Source organism: Elgaria multicarinata, chromosome 8 (genome assembly GCF_023053635.1).
Source record: "Elgaria multicarinata webbii isolate HBS135686 ecotype San Diego chromosome 8, rElgMul1.1.pri, whole genome shotgun sequence".
In the NCBI taxonomy this organism is placed as follows: Eukaryota; Metazoa; Chordata; class Lepidosauria; order Squamata; family Anguidae; genus Elgaria; species Elgaria multicarinata.
Window position 1 is genome coordinate 93,807,009 of NC_086178.1, and position 22,436 is coordinate 93,829,444.

The following is a 22,436-nucleotide window of genomic DNA, read 5'->3' on the forward strand; positions in this document are numbered from 1 at the left end:
AATGAAATGATCTCCCCGATGAGGCCCACCTAGCGCCAACATTGTTATCTATTTGGCATCAATTTTGCTCTTTTCTTAAGCATTTGGCAACATATGAGTTTGCATCAGGTCCTGAATTTGTGTTATGGTCAATTGCTTAAAATCTACTCTCCGCTCTTAGCTACATGGCCACTGCAGTGTCCACGTAAAAGTTGTTTTCAAATATATATTGTCTCTGTGTATACTTATTTATTTATTTATTTCATTTCTATACCGCCCAATAGCTGGCGCTCTCTGGGCAGTTCACAAAACTTGTCTGTTTGTTAACACACACAGATATATATTAAATATATATTGTCTCTGTGTATACGGTCTGTTTGTGTGTGTTATGTACACTTTTTTAAAGCTTTGTATACTATATCGTTAATGGTTTTTAATGTTTGTAAACTGCCCAGACAGTTTTGGCTATGGGCAGTATAGAAATGTAATAAATAATAATTTGCCAGACTTTTGTCTGATGTGTATTTTATAGAACATATTTTATAGAACTTATGCTATAACACACCACCTAGGTGGATACTCAAGAGAGGGTCTTCTTTGTAGCACTTCTACAGTTATGGAACGCACGACATGCAAATAGTTGTCCATGGAGTGGGCAGGGTTGACTACTGTGTCGTCCAAACGTGCCCAGTGAGTAATGTTGGTTTTTTATTTAAGAAGGTTCCTGTTTTACTGCAATGTATGCATTTTATCAGTTTTATTTTTATTTTGTTGGGAATTGTAGTGTATTTGGGCAGAATCCAATGGGGCACTTATGCCTCTGCTGATTAACTTATGTCCTGCTTATTCCATTGCACAAGTGGTGGCCCACTGCTTGTGGAATGGCTTGCTGGGAGAGATTCGTCAACTTAACAGTCTTCCAGAATTTAAGAAAGCCATAACGACTGATCTCTTCCGGCAGCCTACCCACTTGAATTTTAAGATGCCTTTTAATAATGTGTTGCTTTTAATAATGTATTAGTTTTAAATGTTTTAATTAGTTATATGTATTTTATGGTGTTTGAATTTGTGTTGCACCCTCCCTCGATCCAGAGGGAGAGGTGAGTAACAATTATTATTATTATTATTATTATTATTGCGGAGATTTAGCATCACGGTAACCTGAAACGAGTGGAAGGTGGCAGATCGGTGAAGCTCACATAAAAGAGCTCTGCCAACCTGCCTCCTTCTAGGTTTCCCCTAGGAAGTGCTAAATCCCCTTTGCCTAAGCGGTGAGTCCCGCTTGCGCAATGGAATTGGTGAGACCCACCGCTTGCAGAAGGAAATTAGCGGGGCAGAAAGGAATAGGCAGGAGTGAAAGCACCCCATTGGATTCTGCCCAGAGTTGTGTACAATTGCTTTATGATTTTATTGTAAATTGCCTTGAGCATTCATTGAGGGGAGGGGCAATTCAGAAATAAATTAAAGAAATACATTTCTTGTACAAACATTATAATTCTGAGTTGTATAAATGTGGCTTGTTGGCTAACTTTATTTTATTCTGTTGTTATGTTGTGCTTTTAATGTATTTGATTTATTATTGTGTTATTCATGTTTCTATTTTAGTATGATTGTTAGCCATATTGTGTGCCATTTTCTTGGAAGAAAGGTAGGGTACAAAACAAATAACAACAACAATCTCTGCTATTAAAATATGCCAAAAAATGTAGAGAAGACCATAACTATCCATTTAAAAAGCAACGGAAATTGCGAATAAAAAGAAAGCATGCAACTATGGAGTAGCTACACCAGGAAGAAAATGAGAAAATAGGACACTGAAGCCCAAAAGCATTACATACCACAGTGCTTCCATTGTGCATGTTGTGTGTATCCTTATGGGCATGAGCACAGAAATCAATGCAAGCTGTGACACCAGAAAAAGGCCGACCATCCTTGATTCCCAGCCGACAGTCAGGACCCAGATGCTCATTTTCCACCTAAAAACAAGGTAACTTTATCTTATTTGGAGATAACACTGCATCATGTCAGACACCACCAGGGTCTGGGGAACTGTTCGTTTGAAGTAAAAATGTAGACTGAGAAAACACCTTTTCACACTTACCCATGCATTGTTGTTATGGACATATTTGCTGACCATTGCTGTGGCAAGAATCAAAAGTCAAATCTAAAAATCCAGTTAAAACTATATTTGTAAGGACCTGCAAGCTTAGAAAGCTGCCTTGTTCTGAGTCAGACTATTGGTCCATCTAGTTCAGTATTGTTGACACTGACTGGCAACTGCTGTCCTGGGTTTCAGGCAGGATCCTCTCTTAGGCCTACATGGAGAAGCCAGGGAATGAAGTGAAGACATTCTGCATGTAAAGCAGATGCTACAGGTTCTTCTTGCAATACACTGACTGATGGCAATTTATACACTCACGATGGCAGTTTATTTGGGGAGCCAAATGGCAGAGTTAGCAAGTAAAGGACTGAAGAGCAGGAATCTGGGAGCTGTAATACTCTTAACAATAGTTCAATCTGTTGCATGTCTAACTGAGAAGCAGGCCTCGCTGTGCTGAATAGGGCTTCCTCTCAGATAAGTGTGTACAGGATTGAAGTCTAATTTACATTTTGCCTGCAAAGGTAGCAAAAGGCCTTCTTCAACGAAAGATGCATAAGCATTTGTATTAACTGTCATGCTCAAACCTGAACAGCGTTCTCCCACACTTCAGCAGTATTAAAGTAATGAGGTGTCACAGAGAAACAGCGTGTATTTAAATGACAGAGTTTTCTCAGACCTACCTGGTTCTGGAATGCATCAGGGGCAAGTTTCTGATATAGCGGAGCCACATCAGTAGCTAAACTTTGCAAATTATTTTCCAGATGTTCTTCCTAGACACACAGAGAGAAGTCATCCTATAATTTTATAGTTCGCGAGCAGACCATTAAAAAACAAAAACAAGAAAGCAACATTAATGCAGTTTCAGTATGATGTTCATTCGGCTTGCTGTAGTTTTGATGACTACCCCACATGTCAACTTGCTATCATAATGGCAAAATACAGCAACATTTTAAAGAGTTGGTCAAAGAAATGGGAAAAAACGTCAACAAATCAATCATTTGGCACAAAAGGAATTAATGAAGGATTCCAAGTCCAGCTTCCATTTCTAAGACCAACAACTACTGGAGATCTTGGAAGGGAGCTCACGCTAGCAATGAAAGACAGAAACTTATTTCTTCTGTATACCAAATACTATATTTGGGCATCAGCTACATAATGATAATTGCATTTATACAGTGCTTCAGAATATTCTAAATGTTTCACATACTTTTCGCTAATTTTTACAACTGTCCTGTAAAGTGGGCCATTCTTATTATCACATAGTAGATGGAGAGAGACGTTAGGCCAAAGATAAAAAATAATTTGTTTGAGGCTACCTACTGAGTTTATGGCAAAGCTGAGATATGAACAGGGGACTTCCTGGGTCACAGATTCAGAGACCCAATTTGCACGTTACAACGACTGTGAGGATGAACGGAGTGCGAAAGGCATTTCCACAACCCTCACATAACCCATGGTCTGTTTTATTTAACCCTCGTATAACTCATGCTCAACAGGTTTGCCTGACACAATTTATATATACAATTTGGCATCCCTGGGCACTGCAGCTCATCACGGGATACATAACCCACGATGAGCCATGGCATATTGTCCAAATCTGGTCAATGATATGTGGCAATCTCTCTTGACTCGACAGAAAATATTTCATGTAGAATGCTCACTGTAATTGCATTATTGTAACTTCGTTTAGGTTTTGCTTCACCTGTAGTGACTGTAATGGTTGAAACAAAACAATTATTTTTACTGGATACTTAAGCTTCCACTTCAGATTAACTACAGTTTAGTGTGTCATCCAATACATACACTGTGGTTAATCTTAATTACTGTTTGTTGAAAAAAGTAGCTTCACAAGTTCTGGCTTGTTTGAAGTAGGCTTGTTTCAAACAAATTGTAGTGAAGATTGACTGCAGTCTCTTAGGACTGAACAACATGACAGCCAGTGGAAATAAAACCTTCTAAACCGGGGGAGGGGCAACATGCCATGCCGCCCAGGCCGCATGCAGATCCTGTTGCTCACCCTTGAATTTGGCAGCAAAATTTTGGACAGGGGATAAAAGATTGTTATCAAGCCAAATTTTATTCTTTAAGTGTTCTGTTGCCCCTATGGAGCACTAATTTGACCCTTTCTGGTACATTTTTTCACGGGGGCAATCTAGGGGGCAAAAAAGGCCCCTGGACCCCTGCAGTTGCCCACCCCTGTCCTAAACTCTTCCTCACAAGTACTCCAAATGGGGATGGAAGAGAGCATAAGCCCAAAGCTGGCTGCAGCTTGTTCTTATAATGCTAAACTGTAAGACCAATGTTGCTATCTATTCAGTCTTTCTTCTTGACTCCTTTCTATGCAACAGTCTTCTCCAGCTTTATAATCTATACTACAAGCTATTCTTACCTAAAAGTATAATCTTATACTTCTTTACATTTAACCTCATCTCACTCCGTCCAGTTGTTCAAGTGATCCATATCTGTCTTTACTTTGAATCTATCTTCTTCTGCATTTGCATTGCTATACATGCTAGCTTTAAGTCATCTGCAAAATGATCAATATTCAATATTTAGCTAAAATAATATATTTATCTAATAAAAACAATGACAATGAACACCTTTATGAAGTGAGGGCTCTTTTTCACCCTTAAATTAAGAACAATATGACTAATACTTGCTTCTGCAGGACATAAATCATAACAATAAAGATTAGCAACATCCTGCAAAAGGATGACATACAAATTCAGGAAGTGTTCCATTTTTTAAAGTCCAGGAGTATGGGAAATAAACTTTACATAATTGGAAGTACATTGTTTAAACTAACACCTTGAAGGTAGCTAAAGGTGAATATTTGTTTTTTAATGGGGAGGGCATATTATATGTGCAGACCTGTAAACTACAGTGGACACGAGCTACAATGGACGATTATGGTTTATTTTTGTGAAAGAGTCATTAAGTCAACTGCATGCAAAAGAATAATGTGTTAAGTAAAGAAAAGACTTGATGCGCTATTAACTAATAGTGTGTAAGTGTTTTATTATAGACAGAACTCTCTCAGAAGGATGCTCAGCTGGTATGTAGAAACGATACAGTGATGATAATGAGAGGGTAGGGGAAATTATGAGATTACATCAGATATCAAGTTGCCCTAAATGTTTACAAAGTGTTTGTTTACAGGTGCTGTATTGCTCCAATGGGCAAAATGTCTGCTCCCTTTCTACTTCTAGTCCTTAAAAGTAAATTAAGAAATTATTTTGAGAAAGGAAGTGTGGGGGACAGATGAATGGCGACACACACTTACTTGCTTATGATCATCTGTGAGAAGTCTAAATTTCCTTGGGATTTTGCTTCTGGCAAACTTACAGCCATTGTAATACATACTCCATGAACAGCCAAATGAAAACGATGCTCCACATGTCTCTGGATCAAGACCTTGACAGGCACAAGTACGACTGTGGAAGAGGGAAATGAAGGAAATCACCTAGCACTATAACAAGATTCTATAAATACGTACTCTGTCTAACTCTGAACAGAACGATGCAAAACATGCATCTAACAGTTTACCAGCTGTTTTTGATTATGACCAATTTAAGAACATATGTAAGACATGGTAAATCTCTTCCACATGCGCTGAAAAGCTCCATAGTTTTTCCCCAGGATTCAAAATGTGATCTCCCTCCTCTGCCACACAATGGAATTGCAGAAATCCAAAATACTGTTGATCCATTGCCACATAACACGTCAGTTGTGTCATACCAGAGTGACACCACAACTAGTTATGGGGAGAAAATAGAGAAAGGAAACTAAAGGCAAAAAGGGAAGAGAATTTCCATAGCAAATTTTCCCTTTAGACGACTTCAATTTGTAGTTTTATCATTTGAATGTGACCATCACCATTCATGGACACATATAGGAGCCAAAAGGATAGACCTGTCTAAGACCAAGTCAGAAACAATCTCTGTGAGTGTTTATGAATAATGCAAGAAGGAGGGCTCCTTTTTGGTCCATTCTTTCTTGCTGTCATTGGATCTTATAATAAACATCTTAAAACAATTGTTCCATCTTTCAGGGAACACCAGAAGGTCTCCCAACCCATTACAACCCTAGTTGCCTTAAGAACCTGTAATAAAAGTCTAATTCCAGTGTCACATTTGTTTATCATCAGCGACTTTTTGAAGAAACTGTGAGCTAAGGCTCAAGGGCAAAAATCAGCACTAAATGGGTTATCTGTGTTACTTTTCACATGTGAAATCCTAGATTGCTACTGGATATACTCAAGGAATTGCCGTTAGGAAAATGATATGGATAATGCATTTCAATTTAAGTATCCTGTGCATACCTGCTCATTTACAGCCTCTATAATTGTGTGAGTAAAACCTTATAAAACTCTGCACAAATATCCTTGAAGAAGAACTTAAAAAGCCGCTTTGCCCTCACAAGAGCCATTTTCCTAACACTGCATACATGCCTTCCGGTTATGAACATACAAGTAGGATTCCAATTCATTCAACTTTGATTAATTTAAAATATGAAAATATGTAGCACACTCTCTTTAGATTACCTGACCGCCAATAAGTATAAATATATAAGTATAAGCCAATAAGGAAATGGGTATGTGAAAACCAGCATTTTTTTTGGGTGGGGGTGGGGGGATTCAAACCAGTTTGGGGAAGGCTGGTCTATGTGAATACTGATACACTTATTAGTGGGGTACCTGAGTTTGCATTTCGCTATTTAGAGAAATATACCATTCTTTGATTAGAAAGCTTGAGAGGTTTGCTTGCAACCTCTAGATAGCATCAGAAGGTGCATAGCAAACTGTGGCCCAAGTAAAGGGCATACTCTTAGAAAATGAAGGGGGGACATGTTTTCATACAATTCTTTTTTTCCTAGGGAAAATGGAATGAGCAGAAACTAAATTTTGGTTGTCCCTCCCTCCTATTATGTTTAGAATGGCAATTAAATGCATCCTACTAAGAACATAATGCCACTAAAAATGACTCTGTATAAGCCCCCCACAATTTTTTTGTATTGTAATTATAATTATAATCTGAAATCTAAAAGACTAATTAGATTCATCTGGTAATTATATGTGATAATTATACTTTTATGCATGAAAATACCAGTGCTTTGGAGTGCACTTACTCTTCATTTAGTGCACATCTACGGCTGGTTGGACAGCCATATTTTCTGAGACTCTGGGTCAGTTCCTTGTACAGCGTGTCAGCCAGAAGGTGAGGGATACCTTCCCAAGCCAAAATAAGTATCACAATGACAGCAGTCTGGCAGTGATGTCCTGCACGCTGACGAACCAAGCACAACAACTTTTCTTCATCGCTACTTCTTCGTATCACCTGCAAAACAAATTTGGTTGTTAGATCAATCAGAAAGGATCTAAGATCCTGATGCCAATTAATGGTTTACCAAAAATCTGTCATACTGGATTCTTTCTAAAGATTGTATTATTGCTACTACCACTTACTTACCTGAACCTTTTGTTCTACCAACTTTCTACCATCACCTTTCTCTCTCAAGTTCATTATTCAGAATCAGTCAAAGCCATGAGCCTCACCAATGAAATGCACCTCGCTAACTGCAGCTTTGTGTGGTGATTTGGTACCAATTCCCACCCCACCGCAAGCTATCCTAAATATGCAAACAACAACAACAACAAAAAACCCAAACTAACCTACCAACCAGCCAAAACAAAACCACTATTTCACCATTATTTCTATTACATATTGCTATGAGCTCTATCCTAACATCTTTATTTAGGGTCACGAGTGTACTAAATGATGTTACTTGCTAATTATGAAGTAATTCTTTCTTAAAAAACATACCCACAATGGCTACGATCCCCCGTAAGCCATACATAACAGAACCCAATTTCTATCTCCTCCCCATGGACTATGTGCACAGACAAACATACACAAGTGTTGAAGAGAGGAGGGGAAAAACAGGGCTCTGAGGTCCTTGGGTCCTTCCAATCGTGGGCACAGTGCCCATGCAGGAAAAGATTGTGCCCCAAGTCCAATGTTCATTTTGTGTACCTGGTGAATTAGATTAATGGGGGTAATCGGTATGTATCATGTTACATAGTTTGAAAACTATGAGACACAAGACCAATAGGATTGCAGCTATTGACAGAACTGTTCTAAATCAACACAGATCACTGGCCGTCACAAATCAAAAAAGTATTATTATTTAAATGCACAACTATTTGACTTTGCTGGAGCTACATTTACAAAAGCTGTTTAAGAGGGAACCTGGCTAGCATAAACCAAAGTTGGTGCCCATCCATAGGTTAATTCTAAGCCATGGCTAAAGTTGACAACAATACTATGGAGAGGAAAATTGCAGCAGAATAGAAGGGGAAGAGAAGGGGCCACAAGAACCAGCTCCTAGCTGAGAGACTGGAAGTGTAACATTTACATTTGGCCGATGAGATTTGTTGTCACATTCAACCTGACTCATGTTAAATAATAGTACTGGTACTGCAAGAGCACACAAAATCAAAACGTATGCAAACCAGCATCTAAGGAAGTTATAGGCCATAATATGCAAAGACACCCTCCCTCAAGTATATTATGAAACACATGTAGGTGAAATATAGCAAATGAGACAACAGGGCCACAGCTGTCCATGCAGCCTCTTTAGATGGAGGGATTACCCCCAAAAGCAGCCCAATCAAGGTACCACACTCAACAAGAAACCCAGCCTTCATCTAGACCAGCTTCCCCAACCTAGTGCCCTCCAGACGTTGGGACTACAACTCCCATAATTCTACAGCCAGTTGGGGAAGGATGACCTAGATTTACGTGTTTCACAAGTACCATGGCTCATTTCCCTTTGGAGAAATGTACGTGTTAAGAGTGTAACACAGTGTCAGCATAAATAGATTCACAAACAAACGGGGGAAGTATAGGAGGCCAAGCTGCAGATTCTACATTTAATGGTGCTAGAAGGAAGTAAATGGCAAATTACTCAGATATCAGAATTAAAAGGTCAGAAATGCAGCAGCAGCCCCATGAGCCAAAATCTTACTCTTCTGAGTAGGTGGCATAGTTCATTCTGGGTTGCCACCTGTATTGATTTTGGGATCTTGATTTACTCAGGTCCTAGTCAAACCAGATTTGAGGGTTGCCAAAATGTAACAAAGTCATAAATGCATCAGATTAACTATTTATTGACTGTATTTGGGATGCAGAAAGAAATGAAAACATAGCCCTTCAGCTGATCAAAGTGGGCCTCAGTCACAGCTGGCTGTGCGCTGGGGTCTCTACAGCACACAAGATATTACCCCAGGGGCCTACAGATTCCACCAGGCGGGTAGTGCCCATTACTCCCCTCCAGAAGGAGCTTGAAGCATCCAGGCTAGGAAACAATCCCACCTTCTACAATGTATTTTGAGGGATGACAACTTGTGTATTGTAAGGACCCCACTACACAGTCAGCTGTAATAGAGGCAACTTCAATCAGCTGAAGAACCGTGTGAGCTATCTTAGCATTTTTTTCTACATTCATTTATCGCCTGTGTGTAAACATTCAACTGTTAATCTGATGCATCTGTGGCTTCATTTCATTTTGGCAAACCTTGAATCTAGTTTGACTGGGATCTGAGTAAATCAGGTCTCCAAAATCAATACACCGCCTTTTTGACCTTGGTAGCAGCTCACTGCCTTTAACAGATGCATGATGTGTAGACATTCAACAGGTGCAAGTTTTTCCCATCACTGCATTTCCTTGGCTGCAGGAAGCCACACCTGTGGAATTTCTGCCTGTCATGCAGCTATTGGAGTATGAAGTGTATGAAGTGGGATGGGGAAAGGCGGAATCCCTAAATCCAACATGTCTCATACAAATACAGTTCATTTCACTTAAAATATCTTGATTCAAGCAAACATTTACATTTACTGGACAAAATACTGGAGTCCAAAGCAAATCTCCCAGTCCACAAAATTGTATTATCCCAAGATAGTAAAATTCCTCATTCAATCATTGAAATTTCCAGACAAAGTGCAGTGTCACCAAAGCTCCTAGGGCAATTCTGAATCCCCACTTTATATTACTTTCTAGATAGAATGCCAGTCAAATGTCTAATGTAAAGCAAACCAGTACATTTCCCTATGTGGGTTTTAAACAACTAAAATGCACTGTAAATTGGGTTTTTTTGTAGGGCTGCAAGCTTTAACTGGATTAACTACTAGATCAACTATAGCTTTAGTTATTTAATTGCTGGAGGCCAAATGTAATTAGAGAGCACAAATTTTAAAACCAGTGGAACTGTGATTTAGGAATTAATAACTTATTCATGTGTTGAGGTCATTTTTTTTCCTGGATACTACAACAGAAAATGAGAAAGAAAATATTAACAGGGTCTATTCTTCTAACAACTGGTAGCTTTTGTGTATCGCATTGACAATTTTAACACTTTTAATTAATAATTTAATTTTACAGGAGATATACTACAATTACACGCATCTTATGAAAACAGCATCAAATTATCCCTCAAACTCTATTCTCTCCAAACTATCCCTCCATCTTACGCTTCCTTTAATTCCTAAATGGGCTTCAATGTTGATTTTCATTGTATTATGACCACAATCAAATCAATAAATCAACAAAAAGATTGTTCTTGAGTAGTTCAGAATCAATTTTTAAAAAAATTGTGTTATTTTATGGGCAGAAATCACCACAATTTTAAACAGATTCTTGAGGTCTGTGCATTATTATTCCAAAATAAATGGTTATTTATTTATTTAGCATTTATTTTATTCCAAAATGAATGCTATAACTGCTAAATGGCAGGGGATGTGAAATGGCACTATAATTTTTTTCCTCAATTTTTGACAAGAACATCTTTCATGGATCAGTGCATTCAACTATCCCCATGACTCAAAAAAAATGTGTATACATTTTGTACAAATTGTACAATTGATGCAGAGCTGCCATTTTCAGCAGCAGCCTTGTATTTCTAGTAACATTTAGTTCTGACCCTACCCAGTAATGTAGGAATCTGTAGATTTTCCACATGTGTGATTCACAAAAGACTTACATAGAGTGGCTTCCCATCGTCAGATAACAAATCCTTCTCTCTCTCAGTTGTCACCCCCAGCAGCCATTCTAGCAGACTCAGCTGAAGGAGATGACAAGAGAGAGAGAGAGAGAAGCTACTCCACCACGTCTACTGAAGGCCACCCTCATGAGGGTGCCTCCCTCAACTGTCACCACCAGCAGCCATCCCAGCAGGCCCATACTGAGGAAGATGGCAGCGGGAAGTGGGGCCATTCCATCAGCCTTTCTAAAAGAATTATTTTCCCCTCTTCCCTTCACCATTCCTTTATTTATTATTTATTTTATTTATTTATTGCATTTATATACCACCCCATAGCCGAAGCTCTCTGGGCGGTTCATGTAAGTTAAAAACATTTTAAAACAATATACAAAAATTAAAACCCACAAAAACGTGCAAAATTCACAAACATTTAAAACCACTATATCAACTTTAGAAACGATGAGCCAACGATATTGTAAGCCTGCAGAGGCAGGGACTATCTTATTTAATTGGTTATATGTAGGCCACTCTGGAAACCTTTATGGCTGAAGTGCAACATAAAAATACTACAAAACAAATAAATGAAATAAACTGTGCAGAGCTAAGAACTTTGGACTATTTGTATGCTATCTATAAATAGCATACCAACAAACACACTTCAGTTGACTCTTGCAAAGCACAAATAATTAAGCCCTAGATCTATAAGCATTAACATTCATTGGCACACATCTACATTGGAGCGGATTTTCACAGTGCACTATACTCTTTATGGAACATGAAGTAGGCAGTATCCCAGTAACCATGGTATTTTGCAAGCTTTCTGAGTATAACGACTGCATGCGCAGTGCAGATATAATTGTATGGGTAGTAGGATGCAGACTAGGTTACGTTATTCGGGCGGTGGGGGGGGTGAATAGTTTTACAAGAAGTTTATATCCTGCCTTTCTTCAAGTTGGTGCAAAGAGTTCCCAAGCAGTCTCCCCAAAAGTTCTGCTTTGTTTCAGACCATCGCTATATAACCTCACTCCTATATTACTCACCAGTAGGGAAGTGTATCCATTCACAAAGTAAAGAAATAAAAAGGTCGAGAACACATCCTTTCCTTAGATTCATCCCAAGAGAACATCAATAGCTGGGTAACTTCCTTTCTTCAAAGTATTATGTTGAAGAAACCCAGTGTTTCAACAACTTCAAGCAATTATATTCAGTATTTTATAAATCTGTCATAGAGTGGAAGTGAGTGCAATTGAGATAGGACTCTAGTAACTACTTTAAATATTTACCCTTCATTAAAATCACCCTCTCTATAAATGCTTTAGAGGAAAGCAGTAATTTGTACAAACTTAAGATTTTTAAAACAGCCTATTTTTTCCTAAATGCAGTGATGATACATACATTTATTATTGATGTGTAAGTTATCATACTGTTAACTACTGGAAGTTGCAGTTGAGAATGTAATGTTAACTGGCAGTCCTTATAGATGAACATTGGTATTCACAGAGAAAGGGCAGTATCAGTTCTTAAACATGGCCTACAGTACGCCTTGGCTTTGTTCCAGAAAAAACAAAATACTTAAGATAAGCATTTATGCCTACATGTTTTGGTTACCCATGGCCTCTTTCAGAACCACATTAGCTAACAGCAACTAGGAATGACTAGTTCCTCCCACTGAAACACTGGTGATCTACACAAGGTACATGTATATTAGAGTAGAAAAAGCACACAAGCAACCACCAGGCTTACAATCTCCACTTATAAATTCTAAAATCTATCTGCACATTATTCCAACATTGCATACTTACTAACCCTCAAACCAGAGGTGGACAACTTGCGGCGGCCTTTCAGATGTTTTGACCCCACCGACTCACCCAGAATGGAAGTTGAAGTGGTACAGTCCAGGAAGGACTGAAGCATGTGCTATTGCTGCATGCTTGGATTGGCTAATTAGGTTACTTGCATTCCCATTAAATGACATGCTCTAACCTGTTCTGGCTGCAATTCACCTCAAGGGTGATTGCCATTCCCACCTTTCCTACATGCTGAAGTCTCCTGAATATAAAATGAGCAGGGACAAGATAGTATTACAACATCTTTACAACCACAATTAGCTTCCCACTATGCTGGTGTTCCCTGATGGCATATAACCAGTAGTAATTATGCCAGACTGTTTTTGTAATCTTAAGGTCATAAGGAGTGCAATGCTGGATCGGAGCAATGACCTATCTAGTCCAGTATTCTATTTGTACAGTGTCCAACCAGATGGCAACTAGATGATTTTGTATGATCTAATATGCTAGAGGTATTTAATTCCTCCAGTGGTATTTTGAGTTTGTAAAAAGAGAACACACATAATCGAATGTCCACAATATGATTTTAAATGTCATGGGCAACCATACTGCCTGCAGAAAATTAACTGCTTGGGTTCTACTTACTTGAAATATCTCTTTTAGATTGTTGAAGCAACTGTTTCAACCCTTGGCAGGAGCTCTGGAATAAGGAATAAGTTTTCCGTGAATAAAGAGTACTTGATGTAGACTGTCGCCTTCAAAAATCAGTCAAGCTAACTAATATGAGTGTGCATGGGTTAATACACTGAAAAAGGGAGAAATGACTTTACACTAGTGTAAGCCCAGGACGTTAGGCAAGCTTCTCTCTAGGGTACTCCAGATTAGAGGGGAAATGTCAAAATGGAAGGCCTTGCAGGCTGCCCACAATGTTAGGCCAGAGACACAAGGCCAGCTCTAGTAAAGATTGCAGAGCAGTAGTTTACAACGCAGGCAAGGCAGCCTTAACAAATGGGAGTCACCCTTATCAAATGGAGCCCAGTTTAAAAAGACAAACTCCCATCAATACCACAACTAAGATCATAGCAGCTATGTGTTGCTCCCACCAGCATCAAGAGCAACCAAAGGGCAAAAACTACCAGAGACAACTAGGAACTGAGGTATGTTAACAGCTAACTCCAATGTAAGAGTGTAAATGCTGGTGATCTATTTCAAATACAGCACATTGCTAGAAAATACATTTGGAGAAATTCTAACCTATTCTTCACCAAACAATGCTATAACCATGGATGTAACTCTGTATCTCAGGACTTATCACTAGTATTGGTGAATGCAGTAAATGCTCAAAACTCAAAATGGAAAGCCAGGGTAGATATAAAAGACAAGACTCTACTGAAGGCTGGAAAGCTTGGAGCACTCCAATTTCAACATGTTCAGCTTTGCTTCCCCCTTTAGGAACATAGGAAGCTGCAGTCAGACCATTGGTCCATCTAGCACATTATTCTCGACACTGACTGGCAGCAGCTCCCCAGGATTCTTTCCTTGCCCTATCTGGAGAAGCCAGGGATTGAACCTGGGACCTTTTGCATGCCAAACATGTGCATTATCACACTGGGCTATGCGCCCTTTACAATATACTCTGTTGCCCCTTCAATGCACTCTAATATTTACTACTCCCAAATTGACTACAGATTGAGATGGGCGCCAGAACATCTTAGCTCTAAAGAACAAAGGTCTTTCTTCAGCAACAGAAATGCACATCTCATCCTTTATTTACAATATTACATTGTATAATGAAAAACAACAGACATAACTAGAGTAACAGCCCAAAGGGACAGGACAAAAGAATAGGATGAAGGTTTTAAGATGGTTAAATATGCAATTCTGCGGTCTAGCTGTCTGCTTTACTATATATCACAGCTAATTTCAAACAAATACAACTATTAGAGTTGTGTATAATTAACGCAAAAAATATTTTGGTGGACTCCATAACGTAAGGTATTTATAATGTATAACAACGCCTTATTCTTGAAAGTTTCTCAATAACCCATCAGTGACTATAATTTTGGATCTCAGCTCCAAGCACTGCTTCTAGGGCAAGCACAAGAAAGGAAGGAGAGACACCATGGGCCCTCAGATCTCTAGAGCCGCAACCTGCTGAGAATCAGTGTTCTGCCCAAGCTCATGATCCAACATGGTTGGCAAGTAACACTGTGCCCCTCTGAGTCACTACCTAGAATGACATGACATCCTCCCTCCAATCCCATGACTGACCGCTGGAGAAGTTGGCTAGCATTCCAAGCAGTAGCCAGTCCTCGGGGCCACAGCCATCACTTGCCTTAATAAGTGGGGTGGGGGGAAAGTACCTTCCACTTCCTTGCCCCTCAGTTCTTCAAGCAACCAGCAGCAGCAAAACAAAATTGCTGGGTTTGGTTCTCCACATAGGGGACAGCAACTCCAAGGAGCAGCTGCAGAAGGCAGTACAGCTCTTTCATTCCTTGGCCACGTTGAATAGGCCAGCATGCACAGCCCATAGTCATGCACACAGGAAATTCAGCAAAACTTTTAAACTGCTTGATCTCTCAATGCCTGCATGAACTTTTAACAGAAAAAGAGAAATCAGTCTTTTCCTACATATATGAAGAATTCTCATACACCATAATGGCAGTATCAATACCCTGAGCAGACCTGAGTTTCTGGCAGGTGTATTACATATGTATGGACACACGGAACAGAAAATACAAAGAACTAAATTCGAAGGTGAAATTGAGCATGGTGCTGGTTTTAGAAACACACATTTGTTAAAAAGACTAGTAATGGGCTGATTGTGGGCGGGGTGTGTGTGTGTATTAAGCAGGCACTGTATTATGCTACAGTGTTCTGGCTCCTTCCCCGTCGTGTTGGTAATTCAACTTGCCAAAAGGGCAAAGTTCTCAGCCAATTGCACTCAAGCCTCATTGCTCTTCTGTGAGCAAAGGAGAGGGAGGGGGAAGGGAAGTCCACTGGGCTGAGACCTAGTCAAGGAGGGAAGAAATGCATGTGTAGGTCACCTCTTAGTTTAAAAGCAACCACAGCAACTCCAGAACAATTAGCACGAAGTAGTCAGGAATGCACAATAGAAGCAGAACAACTTTGGTGAGCGCTCAGCATTAGGACGTTCTAGAGCTAGCAGCAGAAGAAATAAACAGAGATACAGTTCTTATGCCATGATAAAATGCAAGTTTTTCCAAAAACCAAAATCTTAAAAACTGGATTTCCTTCACTGATTATTCCAAGAACAAAACACAGAATTTGTCGTTATTCCTTGCAATATTAAATTAAGTTCCTAGTACAAATTTGAAGTCCACACTGAGTCAGTAACCTATTGGGTAAGCATGATTCATGTGAGTTTTCTGCAACACAGAAAATTGAATGGGGAGAGCAATCCTATGGCCCCTAGACAACATCTGGAGGGACACAGGATGCTTTGGAGTCTTGGATCTGAGAATGAAGTCCGTGCTCTGACCTCAGACCCAGGGGTCCAACCTCCCCCCCCCTCCACCTCACAACCAGTACAGAAAGGACCACAACAACTGCCTCTCTGCAGTTGCAGAAATAACCTTGGAGGGACATGGGCATTTCTGTGGGTGGAGAGAGGCAGCGACTGGGGAAACAGGCATATGAGTTATTCCAAGCCCTCCCCAGCCCCGACATCTCAGCTAGATGGGCAAAAGAGCCTGTCTAGCTGAAATGCGGAGCAGGAAGAGTGCAGAGGCAAAGATCGCCTCTGCCATTCCTCCCACTCTGCATTGGATGGCCATAAGGTTAGGAGGTTTACGGCCATCCCCATAGGACTGTGGCTTTAGAGTTTACTAGCCTACAAAAAAGCTACTTCACTGTGTCATTGTCCTAACCGCACAACTCAGGTAATGTCACTGACCTAAAATTAGAGGGACAAATACTCTCATTGGTATCAGAAATGCAAGATGAGGCTTAGATCAAATGGGTCTTTACCAATACGCTTATTTATATAATAAAGTGACTTGATAAAATAATTAATTCAATGAAACAAACCTCAATTGACTCTTAATTTTCCAAGAATGGAAAACTGACAAGTTAACCAGGAAATTAGTTTTCTACGAATAATATTCATAGCTGTATGCAAGCATGGAAAACGTAATGGGACCAATAGCCTTCACTTCAGAGTGCTTCCATTCCAAAAGTGAATTCTCACTTCATTCCAACAGCTGTGACGTCAACTGATTATCAGTAAAGGACAACAAATTTATATACTATTTTCAAACTCAGCTCACTGTACAGGAACCAATTTGAGGCACTTAGCAAGCTATGCCCCAAATGTTCCCGTATTGTTTGAAAGGGATGTTCAAAGATGTTCACAAAAGCAACCACAGAGTCAGAACTGTCACCCACAAATACAAGAGTGAAGAAAGGAGCAATACATCTTATCCCAGGACTACTTACATACATTTCTATACCACCCAACAGCTGAGGCTCTCTGGGCGATTCACAACAATTAAAACCAAACAATTCGACATGTTAAAATACAATATAAAAGTTTAAAACTACAGTATAAAATAAAAATGACCAAATAAAACCTAGCAGCAGTGCAAAGATTTAAAATACAGTAACAAACTTAAAACAGAAACTGAAAGACTAAAATGCCTGGGGGGAAAAGGCCTTCACCTAGCACCAAAAAGATCACAACGTAAGTGCCAGGCAAGCCTCTTTGGGAAGCTCATTCCACAACCAGGGCGCCGTAGCAGAAAATGCCCTCTTCTTAGTAGCCACCCACCTCACTTCCTTTGGCATGGACTCTTGGAGAAGGACCAATGAAGACGATCCTATGCTGACATGGTACCTGGAAGACCCCATCCCAAGGATTGAGTTATTAATAAGACTTGGAGTCGACTAATAAAATAAACCCTATACACATCTGTATTGACCCAGGTACAATATACCGAGAGCTGGTTTAACACAGAGGTACTAAAATTTTGCAGAGAGATCCTCCTTGGATATAAGAGCTTCTCTGTTCTCTGTAGATAGTCACCCTCCATGCATAGAGGGACAAATGAACAGGGAGGGGGCGGAGCTAGCAGTCCCATCCCTGCTCCACCTTCTTGTGTTTAGAACTTACACACGAGGAGGACACCTGAATAGGGATTTCAGATGTAAGAATTGGCTGTATTTAAACATTCTAAACCATAGTTCGTAGGATCATGAATGCTGCCCTTTTCTAAACAGTAACAATCTAGCCTCTGTCATCCATACTTCAGTCACATCCAGACTGGCTACTTTTTACATGGGGCTGCTTCTGTAAATGTCTCAGAAAATATAATTGGTTCAAAATACAGCTCCAGAATTACTAACTAGGGCAGGCTGCAGGGAACACAATGCCAATTTAAAAACAATTTAACTGGCTCCTTGTTGGTTTCTAGGCCCAATTCAATGTGCTGGAGTTAACTGGAGTTAAATTGTTTTAAATGTTAGCTGTTTTTATGGTTTTAAATATTGTATATTGATTTTAATGTTCAGTCGTTTAATCACTGTAAACTGCCCAGAGAGCTTTGGTTATGGAGCAGTATATAAATGTAAATCATCATCATCATCATCATCATCATCATCATCATCATCATCATCATCTGGCAGGAATGGACTAAACGGACAGACACAATACAGCTGCAAAAATAATTCACCAACAACTGAGCGTCAAATTCAATATTATCAAACAACCTACACCATACTATACATACTCACCTGAAACAATCTTGGAAAATGCAGATCATAAAATATACTAGGACCGAACAATTCATACTGACAAAACAATATCTTGCAACTGACCAGACATAACAGTCATAGACAAAAAAGTAAAACACATATACCTCTCAACATAGCAATACCGAATGACAAAAATGCTGTTGAAAAGGAGGAAAAGAGAGAAAAATATACACCATTGGCCATGGAAGTCAAACAACTATGGCAACAGGAAAAGGTCATAATTATTCCATTAGTCACATCAGTCACCAGCATCACATCAAAAAACTATACAGAAAACCTTCAGAAACAGGGCCTACCAAAATTCATCCACACCAACATCTAGAAAGCAGTCATAATTAAAAAATGCTCAATTGTCAGGAAATTCCTGAATCTGTAAAAGACAACATGACTTGGCAAAGCCTAAGTTTGTCTAGAAAAACCGCCATGAGCCAGAAAGAAATAATAATAGTAACAACAATAACAACAACTATTATTCAGGCCCTTAAACAGTTTGGCTGCAGGATATCAAAAGGACTGTTTTTTCTTCTGTGAACCTACCCTTAACTTTAAGATCTTCCCTGGAGACCCTACTCCAGATTCCCTTGCCATGTGAATCACAGTATGGGGCTTCCTGAACAGGGCCTTTTCAACTGTAGCAACGAAGCTCTGGAACTCCCTCATGAAGTTCATTTGGCCCCATCCCTTCTGGCATGTTGACAACAGATAAAGGCTATTCTCCTTCAAGGGAGCTTCTGGAGCTGTCCACTGAGTTGACTTGAGGTTTTTCTTTCTTTCTAATTTTTGTTTTGCTTACTGCAACTGAGTTTAATTAAATTAATTTATTATTAGTTGTCTTTTGTATGCATTCACTTTTTATTATTAGGTTTTGATACTAATTTTGATTGTTAGCCATATGGTAGATCCTTTGGGGGTTTGTAGGTGGTATAAGCATCGTTAGTGCAATAGGAGAATAAACGTCAATGGTTACAAGTAAATATATATTACTCTAAAATAAAAACTCACCCACTTGGCAATCGGACACCCCTGGGAACTTTTTCCTTCTCTGCCTGTGTACACCACTACCTCTATTCTTACGGCACTTCCTTTTGCTCCATACCTGTATAAAGAGGAAATTATATGAGGAAAAAAAGTACAGTCTGTAACATTTACTAGTCATTAATTCAGTTAACAACTGAGCAAATAGTAGCAAAAAGTACTGCAAAATCCATCCCGACCCTAAGAAATTGCCAGAGGCAGTATTGTTTTGAAAATAAAAGCCCACCCCATCGCAAGAAACTGCACATAAAATAGCATAATTAAAAACAGTAACAGATTTGTTTTTAAATGCAAAGTCTTAAAACTCCAGGTACCACCTAATCCACATCACCAAATCAGCACAAATAGGGGAAACTCATATTGTTTCTGAAAGATAAAGACTCTCGCTTTGGTAAACCTCCAAGGGAAGAAAGTTCGAGATTTAGGGGCAGTCACCGAACACGTTATAATACAGCACACTGCTGTTTTTAACTAAGAGAGCACCTTCAGGGGCTTATGCAGGGATGAGAAGCTTGTGGCCCTCCAGATGTTTTAGATATTGCTGGACTCCAACTCCCATCAGCCCCAGTCAGCATGTGCAATTGTTGGGTGATGGGTGGTGTAGTCCAACAACTTCCTAATGGTAAAAGGATGCTGTTGTAGTTGCATTCTTTATTGCAGGCCCCGCATTGAGCAAGGGGCTGCCCTAGATTACCTCCACAGTCATCTCCAGTTCTAGGACTATGATCAGCCTAACCAAAGACAGAAGCCAAACAGCAATGAAGAACAAGCTGGTCCCCAACTGAACAGTTCCATAAGCAGCCCCTGCATCAGCCAGTCAGTGCCATGGCAAATAGGTCCTTACAAGTGCGACCTACAAGATGCTACAACATACTCTCCCTACTTACAGACAGCCATTCCGACAGACACACACACGCACCCTATTCTGCATTTTCTTTTCCAACTATCATTCCACATTCCATGGCTACTAAAGATACTCAATTCTGACTGCTCTGTTTTTGGGGATGCGGGAGCAGGTTTCCCCCCATATTTTTTTTAAAAAAGATTCTTTGTAGTTCTGCAAACTTTGGGGTTCCAAGCATGCTGAACCATCTCTTTAATTTCTCAGTTGCCTGGTTTTAGCTACAATTATGATAACACTCACTAACTGAGGCCTTTATTACAAGGGTGGGGGACCTCTTTCAGTTTAAGGGCTGAATTCCATTCCAGAGAAGCTCTGGGGGAGGGGGTTGAATTCCAGTGGTGAGTGGGAGCCAAAGGCAAAGGGGGCAGGGCCAAAAACACCAGCCTATTTTCTAGGGCTGTGCACCACCTTGGGCCGAGGCCCTGAATCTGAGGCAAGGCGGGCTGATTTGGCCCGCCTCGCCTTGGTTCCGGCTCAGTCCAAGGTGCCCCGAAGCTGAGGGGCTCCGAAGCACCTTGGGCCGCTTGGGAGTGGCACTGGGCGGTCCTCCTTACCTGCTGCCATCACCGCCGCCACCTTGTCACTTCTGCCAGCTTCCGGTGCCGGATGTCAGTAGAACCAGGCCTCACGCGATTTTAAGGTATCACGGGGGCGCTGGAGATTAGTACCTCTATGGCCACCACATGACACACATGTTGTGCAGGAACTGTGTGGAGTGTTTTCCAAAAAAACCCTCCACCATTGTATTGAGTTTTCCCACCAGACGACACGTTTCTCAATGGTAGTGTAAAAACTCCACTGCAAAGTTCTAAAACCACCGTTGACTAACATGTCGTTCGAACCAAGTCGAAGACAGCTAAATTTGCTCATCTGTCTTTGCTAAGAGACTTTGTCAAAAGCATTTTGGAAGTACAAGTAGACAATGTCCACCAGATCAACCCTGTCTACATGTTTATTGACACTTTCTAATAGATTAGTAAGACAGGACTTATCTTTGCAGAAGTCACATTGACTCTTTTTCAGCAGGGCTTATCCTTCTATCTGCTTACTAATTTTGTCTTTAATAATGCTTTCAACCAATTTACCCTGAACACACATTAAGCTAACCAGCCTGTAATTTCCCAGATTCTCCTTGGATCCCTTTTTAAGAATTAGTGTTACATTGGCAATCTTCCAGTCCTCTGGTATAGAGGCTGATCTTACGGACATGTTGCATATTTTGATCAGAAGATAAGTAATTTCAAATTTGAGTTCTTTGAGTAGATGGGTCTGGTGATTTATTTGCTCTCAATTTATCAATAAAGTTGAGTACGTCTTTTGTCACCATTATTTGCCTCAGTTTCTTAGCCTCCCTTCCTCAAACATCAGTTCAGGCACAGGTATCTATCTTATATCTTCTGCAGTGAACAGTGATGTGAAGAATTCATTCAGCTTCTTTGCAATCTCTCTGGGTTTCCTGCTTCTGATATAGTTTAAAAATCTTTATTGTTGGCCTAGATATTGTTAGCGATACGCTCTTCAGAATGCTATTTTGCATCTCTTATTATCTGCTTGCATTGCCTTTGTGCAAGCTTGTGCTCCTTTTTATTTTCCTCACTTGGGATAGACTTCTGTTCTGTGAAAGAAGCCCTCTTTTCTCTAACAGCTTCCCTGACATTGTTTGTTAACCAGGCCGGTGATCTCTTGGACTTGGTGCCACCTTTCATAACTAGTGCTATACATTTTAGCTGAGCTTCTATTACTGTGGTTTTGAGTAACCTCTATGCATTTTGAAGGGATTTAACCCTCTTGACTCCCTCTTTCAACTTCCTTTTTACCAGT

General features: G+C 39.9%; 1 protein-coding gene across 1 annotated transcript in view; it reads right to left on the reverse strand.

The window, feature by feature from the left end:
- TET1 (tet methylcytosine dioxygenase 1) overlaps positions 1-22,436 on the reverse strand; it is a 71,168-nt gene that overhangs the window by 4,213 nt on the left and 44,519 nt on the right. The window contains exons 5-9 of the mRNA XM_063133065.1: positions 19,679-19,772; positions 7,208-7,416; positions 5,364-5,514; positions 2,761-2,850; positions 1,818-1,955 (exon numbers count right to left, since the gene is read on the reverse strand). Of these exons, the coding sequence (XP_062989135.1) occupies positions 1,818-1,955; positions 2,761-2,850; positions 5,364-5,514; positions 7,208-7,416; positions 19,679-19,772 (682 nt within the window). The remainder of the gene's footprint in view (positions 1-1,817; positions 1,956-2,760; positions 2,851-5,363; positions 5,515-7,207; positions 7,417-19,678; positions 19,773-22,436) is intronic.